The sequence below is a fragment of the Antrostomus carolinensis genome, unplaced genomic scaffold (assembly GCF_000700745.2).
Source record: "Antrostomus carolinensis isolate BGI_N321 unplaced genomic scaffold, ASM70074v2 scaffold23066, whole genome shotgun sequence".
NCBI classification, from domain to species: domain Eukaryota; kingdom Metazoa; phylum Chordata; class Aves; order Caprimulgiformes; family Caprimulgidae; genus Antrostomus; species Antrostomus carolinensis.
The window spans coordinates 2672-14688 of record NW_010324281.1 but is presented as its reverse complement, the minus strand read 5'-3'; the positions used below and the strand labels follow the sequence as shown (position 1 = coordinate 14688).

General features: G+C 34.1%; 1 protein-coding gene across 1 annotated transcript; it reads left to right on the top strand.

Moving 5' to 3' along the window:
- The first annotated feature begins 398 nt into the window (after positions 1–398).
- On the top strand, positions 399–8847 carry ASPA (aspartoacylase). Its single transcript, XM_010170901.2, has 7 exons — positions 399–461; positions 2149–2411; positions 4779–4974; positions 6100–6193; positions 6966–7073; positions 7946–8055; positions 8562–8847. Exons 1-7 carry the CDS (start codon positions 399–401, stop codon positions 8772–8774), a joined length of 1047 nt encoding a protein of 348 aa, XP_010169203.2. The 3' UTR covers positions 8775–8847.
- The last annotated feature ends 3170 nt before the right edge of the window (positions 8848–12017 follow it).

Sequence of the window (12017 nt, the reverse complement as noted above, 5' to 3'; positions counted from 1 at the left end):
CCTTTGTGGCACTGATAGCCAGGCTTCATTCCCTTTACCTTTTATTACTGTGTATGTTTTTCCAGCTCATGGCACACGTTCTAAGCTTTCAGATGCGCAATCAGGTATTGTATGTAGTACATAAAAACAATCTGAATTTTTAATAAACTAAACACGATCCTACATAATTTTTCAGAGTGTAAGTATTGGTAAAGCACAGGAATAAGGGATTGGTCCCGGTGTTTAACTCAGAATTCTGAGTGAAAATTTTTCAAGCGTGTGCATTTATGCCACGAATTCACGGGTGATTTTAATGTCCTGGGAGCCCAGGAGTTAAAAGCTGTTTGGAAGTTAATGTGCTCTAAGGGTATAAAAGAAGCCTCACCCCATGGCTTTAGTTCCTAACCTCATGTTTGGAAATGCACTGTATCTGTCCTAAGAAAGCTCTTCTTAGGAGACAAACTTCTTGCATGTTAAATGAGGTAAGTGCACAAACAACCTCTGTATTTCATTCAGCATTTTGCAAGGAATTACAACCATTACCCTACCTCCAGCAATCAAAGATAAACTATATATAATACCACTGCATGTTTGCATTTTGCCGTTTACTCTTCAAACTCCTGTGGTGTTTAAATGCAGCAAACCAAGATTCAGAGCGCGAGTCATTTTTTCAAGCAGTGCGTAAATAGCCATTTTGGCACCACTGCTGAAGAGACTGGGGTCAAAGGACAGAACAGACTGTCCAGTGCTGGAAAATACAACTTTACTGCTTTGTTTAATAAATTACTTACTATGATTAAATATCTGGCAGCTTCTAAGTAGAGCAGTAATACAGTTGAGTGTTTAAGTAAACAGTCGCTTTGTATTAACTCACTGTAAGGTTCAGCAAATCTGTATTCATAAGCTGAAACATAGAGAGCAACTTTTGTAGGAAATATATTCCTGGCAGAACTTGTCTAGATAAGTCCTATGTTTAGCTTTTTTTTTGCAGACCTACAGTCTATCAGCCTGGGTTGTAAAGCTTCTTCCAGGCACTGGACAAATAGTCTCTCTGTTACTGGAGTATAATCATAATAAAAAGGAATTCTTCAGTACACATTCTTTATTCCCTTGCAATGCAACATTTTTTATATTTATATCATGTGTCGGATACTAATTGCAAATGCTTCTATCATTTACTGAAGTAAAACTTATTTTCTGTTATTAAGACCTTTTATTCTAAATGTTTTGCTTTTTGGCTTACGTTTCAGGAGCCTATCTGAATGCTTTTGGAATTGGAAGAAGTCAAGTTGTTCACTGAGATTTTTTTGGAGGGAGGACACAGCTATTGTCTCATTGTGATCTATATCTGTTTCCTTTTTAATAAGAGACTGTAGAAGTTAGAAGGGTCGTCACTGACGGAGTTGTTTCAATGTGTTAGAGGTCTGCGTTAGCAGATCCCAAGATAGAACTAGAGCCAGGAATACTTGATAAGTCAGTCGTGGATAAATTGCACTTTAATTTCAGCTAGTGTTCCTTCTAATCACTGTTCTTCAGATACTAGAAAACAAAAAAGGTTATACAAGCAACAACCTGCTTTGAGGAACTCGACTGTTCTTGTTTTTTTAGATGAAAGTACTTGTTTCAGCATTATGTGTTGATCTGGAGCTCAGATATGATTCATATTTTACTGGTTTTGCTCACTTTAAATCATTCTGCCCTTGTATACTGTAGTGTTTATGTAACTTCAAACATAACATGAGTATACTTGTTACAGCTACTTTGGAATGCAAAAATGTCTGAGATATTTAAGTGCATTATTAAAGTTTACATTTTAAGAAGCCTTTTTATACTGTCATTAGTACAACATTTACCTATATATCATGTATTAATAGAGATTGCCTGGAGAAGTTAACTTTTGAACTGTGTCACAGTACCATTACCAGTCTTGGAGATATCACTAAATATGGTAAATGAAGGGGAGGGCTCCTCAGGAGGGAGGAGTGTCAGGTTAGCAACTCCCCGCCTCACAACAGGAGTCTAAAACTGTTAGAGAAATGTTAATTCACTTTCATTCACATCTGACCTAAACAGGCTTAAAGAAATTCCTATTTCAGAGAGTAAAAAGAAATAATTTTTTTTTTTGAGACAAAAGTTTTACTTCATCATTATTTTCTGTTTTGCTTTCAGCAATTCTTAGAGCTGCTGCAAAGCATGACTTCCTCTTCTGTTGTTGATAAACCTCCGGTAAGACGGGTTGCTGTCTTCGGGGGAACTCATGGCAATGAGTTATCAGGGGTATTTTTGGTCAAGCACTGGCAAGAGAATGGAGCTGAGATTCAAAGAACAGGAATGGAAGTGAAACCATTTCTTACCAACCCAAGAGCTGTGAAGAAGTGTACTAGATACATTGACTGTGATCTGAACCGTGTTTTTGACCCAGATAATCTTGGGTAAGAATAGTTGTACTTTCTGTTGTTTTACTTTTCTGTCTTTTAAAATTGTAAGGAGCTTCCTTTCCAGATTAAAATGTTAACAGAAGTTCCACTACTATTTTAACTGTGCAGTCACATAACTGAAATTACTGACCTTTAACCCAAAAAGAACAAATTGCATGCATGTTAACAGATTCTTTTTAAAACTATTGCTAGTGGAATGAGTCTCAAACCAACACATAATCTTAAAAACAGCATTTAAAATTAGTATTAGATTAGCTATATTTGTGTAAACTTGACTATTGCTGTTCTAAGTTGCAAAGTCATTATTTCTTATGTCTTCTTGTGCAATTCAGCTTTGGAGCTCTTCTGAATACAATTGTATTTGCAGGAAAACAGCAGATAAAAGCAATTTGAAAGTAGACATTAAATAGCTGAGAGAATAGCATACAAATCAGGGAAGTGTATTTAATTTCACTTATATACAGTAAAAGATGAAAACTCAAAATTAGCTAAGTTAGAAATGATGTATTCTATGGCAAAATGATAGCAAAAAAAGTCTCAATAATTTAACTGACTCATTATTTTAGAAGAAATAGAATCTATAATTACTCTAAAATAGTAATTGATTTTACATTTTTAATGGGATTTTATGTTTCTCTGCTTTTGAGACAGGGATGTACTTATGCTTGGTATAGCTGCATGCTAAATAGGTAATTATGTTTCAGAAGGGTCTTAATGGTAAAGGTGACTATCACTGAAAGAAATATGTATCACATATATTTTGTAAGCGTGATTATTCCTGTACATCTTTTCACCTGGCTTTTCATCTTAGAATTTTGTTTTTTATTATCATATATAAGATAAACAGGCTTTTTAATACCTAAGTGTTGAGGCCATTCTTTTAATCGCTTACTTAGACCAAACACATGAAGAAAAAGGGGGTTTGTTTGTTTTCAGCTGCTTTGAACATAGAACACTTGAAAAAATAGCAGATTAAGACACCTGCAGGTTGTCTTCATTTTTAAACTAATATTCCTCAGTAAATCCCATTAAGTTGCCCAGTCCTGTTACAGTGCTGCTGGCTTGAATACCTTCACATGACCCCTTTAAGTGTAGACCCTTCAATATTACAAATGATTTTACAAAATAAATAAAAGGAGAGCAAAATCCTGATACTACTGAAAGTGATGGTGGAATTCCTATTGGCTTTGATAAAAAGTATTAATTTAAGTCTTACGTGAAGAGACCTTGAATTTCAAAGACAGAACTAAAGAATACAAAGGTAAATGATGTGATATATAGAATCATAAAAATAGAAACAGGAACTTGAGGGGCTCACATAAAAATTCTAATCCACCTCATGTCCCACCAGTAGATCAACTGCATGTAGACATTTCTGATAGATTATGTCTTGCCATTTCTAATACTTCAGCAGTGGTGATCCCATAATTTTTCTCCGCAAGCTCTTCTAATGCTTAAATGTCCATGCAGTTAATAAAGTGTTTTATTAGCATTTAACAAAGCTTTCTTTATGCAATTTAATACCAGCATATCTTACAAAACTAAAATATTAGTTGAACTTGAGCTGTACTGAGAAAGAAAACTAAATTTAGTGCAAAAGATACTAGGTGTGTCTATATTGGACTTGGGTAGCATCCCAAGCCTGTCATTAAAACCAGATTTACTGTCTATGAGAAACAAGTCTGAACCTACAGCAGCTTTGTTAATAATGCAAGATAGATAATCTTTGTGTCACACATCTGCTTCCTATAGAGCCCTTATACCAACAGGAAGATCTCAGACCTTTCCTTAGGCAACGCCCAATTTTTTTTAGTGTAGTACAGACATAGTCACCTGAGATTACAAGTACTAAAACTTTGGAGGAATAGATTTGAAGCAGCAAAATCAGGAGGGCTCAAAACAATAGACTGTTAAAGTCTGATCAGAAATAAAGCAAATTACAAATGACACCACTTTGGAGTGATGTCCAATGTAAAAGGGCATCTGGATGCCGTTGTCAGAAGGAGGTCGATCCAGTCTTGAAAGTGGTTTAAGCTGTTACAAATTTTGAGTTAGTTTTCTGCATGGGGGGAAATTTTGGTATTTAAAGAAATAAGAAAGAAGTAAATAGTCTCCAGCTAAAATCAGATTGAAAAATTCTTACTACCTTCTGCACAACGTACATAATAATAAGACCTCTTTAACCATCATGCTTGCATTTTTCAAGCACAAATTCATGAAGTTTTAACAATCTGGTAATTAAATAGGTGATTTCACCTCCAGTCAATTATAGAATTAAAGTAAAAAGAAAGATTATACATATTTTGTTGTCTGTAAAGCCATGGAATGAGTTTACTAATTTCTTTGTACTGATATTAACAGCAGGACAGTGGTGGAAGATATTCCATATGAAGTGAGAAGGGCTCAGGAAATCAATCATATATTTGGTCCAAAAGGTAGTGATGATGCGTATGACCTTATTTTTGACCTTCACAACACCACTTCTAACATGGGTGGTACCCTTATTCTTGAAAACTCCAGGGATGACTTTACAATTCAAATGTTTCATTATATCAAGGTAAAACTAATTTAAATAAACTATTAAAATAGATTATTAGTTGTAATGTATTACTAGATATTATTTTGTAGTTTCTTTAAATATACTATTTTTTATTCTGCAAAACTGTTTAAAATGTTTAATCACTCGTAGGGTGAGCTTTTTTAATCAGAGATAATTAATAATTTGATTATAATATCAGGTAATTCAAATTTGAACTCATCATAATCTTCATGTCTTAAAATGAGTGTTAGTAAGACTGATGGGCAAAGAGGAATGCTTAGAATAACATCTATGAAAATGAATGTAATTTAATCTGCTTTCACAGTGATCTGTCAGGAACTTGGATAAATTTGGGTCATACATGCTAAATAGTTAAGCATTAATTTTATTAAATAAAGACATGGAAAAAATAATGGAACTAGGTAATGACAAATGTTCCCTGATAAGTATTGGTAGAGTGAGGTTTGCAAAAGTGCTGGCTTAAGTCTGGTTGGAGTACTAGTGACCTAGACAATGCCTCATGAAATCAAGCTTAAGCCAACAGTGTGGAACTTGAACTTTTTTTTTTTTCCTCCTTAGAAACAAGATATATTTTAGCATTTGATTTTTTTTTTTTCTCATTACATGCATCCCATTGAAATGTTTATAAAATATTTGAAGACATAGAAAGCTTATGACTAAACTTATATGAAGAGCAATGGTAGGCAGTAATCAGGAGAGTTCTGAAATAGGGTTCTATGTCAAAAAAAGGTTAAAATAAGGCTTAATTCATAATCTGTGTCCCCATAAGAAAATCTAAGTCTTAACACCAAAAAATACTTGGAATCTGCTTTATGGTATTTTGATTCTGAGTTTTGAAACACTGATGATTTTTCTTCCTGTTAGTAATTTAAGACTAGAACTGTGTTCAGTTATATTAGGAGACAGCAAAGTTCAGTGGAGCATGCCTGGCATGAGTTAATGGAAAGGAGACCAACAAACACAGCTTTGTATGTTTTCTAAAGATGTCCTACTTCTTTGAGAGCCATAAAATAAAGGCAACATATTGAAGACATTGTGTAAATCACTTCTGCATCAGTAATCTTTTGTGGCACAACATCTTAAAATATTTGCATAACAAAAATGTTTAAACAATCTCCACAGAACGCTTTGGCTCCAGAACACTGTCCTGTTTTGCTGATTGAACATCCAAGCTTGAAATATGCAACAACTCGATCTGTAGCAAAACATCCTGTTGGTAAATATGAAAAATAAAGACTATTTTAACCCACTCTAAATGACTTTAAAATCTGCCTGTTTCCAGATCTGTTCATTTCATTGTTATGCAGAGCGTTCTGATCACCAGTAGTTATTTGTTTGACAATATATTTACCAAATCTAATGTATACGATTATCTCCTCTTCTTAAGAGTTCTGATTTATACATGGCTTACAAAATACAGAAGCCAGATGGAAATGCTTAAACTCAGTTAACCTACTGTTTGCAGAAAATATTTATAATATGAGGATAAGGAAGAAGTAACATCTTCAGAAAAGAAATGTTTACATCCTCTAAATAAGCCTTGGCTGAAACACTGATTGTTAGCCAAGAAGAGGAAAAAAAGATGTGATAAAGGAAGAGGGAAATCATGTTCTGCATGGAAGTGGGTAACTTTTTCACACATGGAATCAAAACCATAACCATAGGGGAAAAAAAAAATCATTAGCTTAGTTTTTATATTAAACAATGAGTTCTCTAAAATGCAGCATGGAAAGACAGGATGGGGGAAAAAATAAGATAAATTTTTATATATATAGTGACCCTTTCTCTTATCCTAGTAGCACACAAAAATGTACATATGGCTCTAAACTGATCCTGACTGGTGAGCTAAATGTTCTGCTTGCCTGAAAAATCACATAACTCTGTCATTTACAATTCCTCTTAAATTCCTCAGACATCTATTTTTGCTGTATAATCTAAGCATGTGATGTATCATGGCTATATTAATAATCTCCCTCATCTGCAAACAGGTGTGGAGGTGGGTCCCCAGCCACACGGTGTCCTTAGAGCTGATACTTTGGACAAAATGAGGAAGATTGTCAAACATGGCCTTGATTTTGTGCAACTTTTTAATGCAGGTAGAGTAAGTAATGAGAGAATATAGCCTCTCTAGTGGATTATTTCAGGAGAATATTTAAAAAAATAGGTTGGGGTACAACATTTTAGTGTTAAACAGGTAAAAGGGGGCAGAGGAAGGACTCTTCTCTAGAGCACCTAAGTGTGGCATCAGAAAGTCAGAATTCCTGTAGAGCTCCTTTGGGCAGCTTTAAGGATATTTCCTCTTTCTGAAGGTTCAGTATGTATAACTTGATCTTAATCTTCCAGTTGCTTTGAGAATCGGAAATACTAGTAACAATATTTGTATAGTAGTATGTACATGGAGAACGTAATTAAATTAATACTAAGAAAGAAGTGTTTCATTTACATGCCTTCTGTGCATTGTTATCTTTGTTTTACCTTGTACTATCTAAAATACATACTAACAAAAATAAGTGTTTAAAATTCTTTTAGAGCACATTTTGTCAGTGAGCTTTTTTTGGAAGTAGAAGGAAAATAATATAGTTATGCATGTCAGAATCTCCATTACTGTGCTGGAGTGGTAAAGGTTAAATAGCATCAATACCATTCTGTGTTGTGCAGCACTGTCAAACACAGGCCTTTCATCGATTTCTTCATCTACAAAATATGTCTTTTTAAGTATACAATGAAAAGTCACATTTCAGCACTAAATTTAGGTCTGAGCTATGCTACAGTACGTGCAACTTCACTTCAAGGGGACAAAAAATCTGGAGCTAGACATTTTTGTGATACATGAGCTAGTCACTAGTATGTAAGCTTTGGCAAGGTACAACCTCATGATTTAAGCCGTTCTAAAGAGATTAAGTAATGCATTGTTCTTTTCAACAGGCAGCTGTTCATTCTGACATTCAATTACATTTATTCTTTCTAGGAAAGGAATTTCCACCATGTACAATTGAGGTTTTTAAAATAATGGAGAAAGTAGATTATCCTAGGAATAAGAATGATGAAGTTATTGCTATTATTCACCCTAAACTGCAGGTAAATTCTGAAATAGTTTCCACTTGTGACATTTTGTAAGTATTCCTGTGTTGCTTCTGCTACATTGTAGCATATTTTAATAGTGAATATTTAAAGTCACAGTATTGCCAATGGATTCTGTCACTAAGGTCATACAGTATTTCAGTAACTGACTTGGGAATCACTTAATCTAACATCACTTTTGAGCTTAAAACTGAAAAGAAACAGGCACTAGAATAGCTTATATTCCAAAATATAAATCTAATTTTTAATTCTAAAATGAGAGTCTGTTTTTAATCAATTGTGAGCATATGCAGTTTCATTTTAGTTCACCTTTACCAGTGTATTCCATAGGAGCCTGAAAACAAGGGCCAGAAACCTGAAATTACATACTGAAGATTAAAAGGAATTCTTTTAAAAGCATTTGCCCTAAACTAGAGAAAATATTTTGAACATAAACTTAGAAATCACATGAAATATCCAAGAACTTGAAAGTAAATATATTCTATTTATTTTCTCTCTCTAAGGATCAAGACTGGCAGCCACTGAACAATGGTGATCCTCTATTTTTGACTCTTGATGGAGAAGTAATTGCATATAAAGGAGACTGCACAGTCTATCCAACATTTATTAATGAAGCTGCATATTATGAGAAGAAGCAAGCTTTTGTAAAAACAGTAAAAATGAAACTCACTGCAAAACACATCAGATCCTCAGTCTTAGACCAGAACACTTCTTAAAAGCTTATTACAGATTTTCAACACAAAAAGTTGATTTCTTCTCTGTGAAATCCAGTGTCATTCAGTAGTAATTGATGGAATAAATAAATGCAGAATCTAATTTTAAATTGTAATTTAATTAACATTGCTGAGCACTTTTAAGATTATTTACTTGTTCTACTACTATAAATGCAAAGAATAAATACTATTTTTATGAAGCTTCTTAGTTCACACTATATAAAATGATTGAACAATGTACCACAAATGGGTTAGTGACTATAAAACTTAGATCCTAGCATCATCTAGAAAGATGCTCATCCATAAAAGTACCTGATATTAAAAAATTATAGCATTTCTACTGTATAACCCCAAACCTTCAATAGCCAGGAATTTTTAAAGTGAGGTGATCCTTGAAACTAATTCCTCAGATAAACATAAAAAATATGAGACAAAGGAAAAGTGAGGGAGTGAGAAACAGAGTGAGGGTATGTATACTGAAATTCTTTATTATCTGCATTTGTGACTAACCCCCACTGCGCCGAAGTGGAAGCCTTAGGGTTTGTTTTGTTTTTCTTTTTTATACTTACAAAGATATAAAAGAAGCTAAAGACATATGATTTATCAGAAAAATAGACTAAAATGAAATGTAAAGCTTTTTTAAATTTAAAGCATTAAAAAGATTAATTCAAGCTATTTCTTATTTAATGTCAAAGAGAAAGTTTTAATTTAGAAAGTATCTAGGAGTTGGAAACATACTGGAGCAGTATTCAAATTCAGGAACAAGATGTGCTTATCTCATGGAAACTTTTGAAGAAAGTTTCTGTTGTGATGGAAACAAGAGAAGTTTCCAGCTTTATAACTTTCTAGGTGTATCCCCTGACTGCTTTAACATTTTCCAAATAAAATTTTAATCAACTGTTGTACCCCAGAAGTTTTCAGTGAAGAAGGCAAAATTAGGTAATTGCTCAGGTGTTGATGAAGAGCAATGAACAAACCATACCTGAGTATTTCAGAATGGAAATTAAGAAGAATTCCATATGGGGAGACTTCTCAGAACTTTGAGACTGACTTGATCTGTATTTGTAGAGAGAAAGTCTGTCATAGTAGCTGAAAAAGAAGAAAATGGGGATTTAATTAATTTTCTAAAGTTGTTTTTAATATATTTGACAGTAACTAGCTTTTGAAAAATAAGGTCTTCCTTATTTACTGCTAAATCAAAAGCCTTTTTTCTTTGCTTTGTGTAACTCTTATGGCAATAAAATAAAAACACAGGACAGAATTTTTATTAAATTACAAGTTTTATTTCTTTAATTTAAATAAACATTGTATAAAAAGTACAGAATCATCTGCTCTAGTCATTATTCATAGTGTTCTTGATAAGAGCGCCTTGAGATAGGAGACAGTATGTGTGATCTGGCAGGGCTCTGTGGCCACAAAAGGAAGGTATTTTCTCAGCAAAACTTTTAGAAACAACCCCTCAGCTTCTTCCTCAGTTTTATCAAACAATTTTGTACCTGGACACTGGCACAGCACATTCCTTGATTTTTTGGTGCCCTTCCTATTTTATGGCCACACTTACAGTACAGCACAAAGGTATCTGAACTTGTTTGCAGCGACAAGTCTGCCCATAGCAACATGGGGTGCAGCGCAGGCTGGTTCCTGAGTATATGTGAAGAGGTATCTCTTTTTTTTTGGTACAAAAACTGGCACTCAAAAGAATCCAAACAGAACTGCATAGTCCTGAGGCAATATTCTTTGTTGGCAGTTTCAACACAAAATTAACTAGCAAAGATTCCAAAAGCACAGGATTTTTTTCTCATACTCACATATCCTAAGAAGGCCAAACAATGCTCAGATATTACATTGGTTTAGTGATACACATAAATGTCCTCCCTCTTAAATTCCTATGCCCTGTAAAAACATAACTGAAGATTCCAATGTGACCCCATCCATCCAGGCCATGCATGGTAGGAAACACAAGATACGGCATCTGTAGAACATCAGTTGGGTAGCGAGAACCATGTTCACCATCCCTGCAAATAGCTTTGCACTATCCATTCTGCTGGAGAGTTCCCTCATGCTCTCTTCAGCGTTAAGAAAGTCTTTTGGATCTCTGTGCCCTCAGCAGGCTTGGCTGTAAGAATCCGATGCAATTCATATTATCATCCAAACACGGAACAGAATTCACCTGAGTCTTTCCTAAACAGCACCTTTAAAACAGGCACCAAATGAATATATATATATGATGAAAAGCCATGACACTGAAGACACATAATGTATTAATGGAAATTTAAAAGTACATGGAACAAATATTTCTTTTTATACATACATACAAAATAGAAAACTAAAAATATAATTCATAGTACTAGGTCACCACAAGTAGTGAAATAAGAAGTGCTACAGAAATGCTGAAATTGAAAAAAAAAGCTTTAAAAGTCTGTAATTGCACTGCATTTAACTTATTTTGTTAATTTGAGGAAGAAGTACTGACAACTTATTTTCTTGAAGTGGTTGAATATAGAAATTAGTTTACTTTTAAACTCTGAAGAATTTCTGATGTGATAACTTCTTTTTATGCAGCAAGATGCAACAGCACAGAAGAGCTGAGTAGGAAAAGCAAAGACCTTGTGACTGGAACAAACTTGGAAATATTAATCATGAATTATGTTTCTGCCCTGTTATTTTATGGGAAGGCATCTATACCGAGTAATAAATAAAAAGCAGTAAATACCACATTATACCCTAGGGATCACATAGAGGAAAACAGATCAGGCAAAGCTAATGAGACCTGAAGAGGCTTTCTCCAACCTGCAGGATCAAGCCTCCAGTAACACTGACAGTCAATACAAAAGCTTCAAATGTATCCTGAACATTGTTATTTCAAAATAACATACTTCATTTAGTGGTCTTCAGAATTGAAATGCCTTTCTTTTCTCCACAATAACTTAACTTTTTTCAGTGTACAAAGTGTTTCTCACGAGAGAGAGATTCCAAAAGACAGCAGATTGGGATCATGATCTGAATATTCCACAAAAGGAAGAAATATCTCACATTTGACCTTTTTTATCCAGTAAAAAGTCTAAAGCCAAGTTTGAGCAGCATCACGCAAACTTGGACAGCGATGGTTTTCAAGAGGCTCAAAACTGAACCAGTGAAATAGTCCATTTTATTTTAGCTTAGCTGCCCTGATTAAATGGGTTAAACTCATCAGACCACATCACTGAAAGTTTGTGTTCCAGCTGGTTACAGCTGTCCAAAATAGCA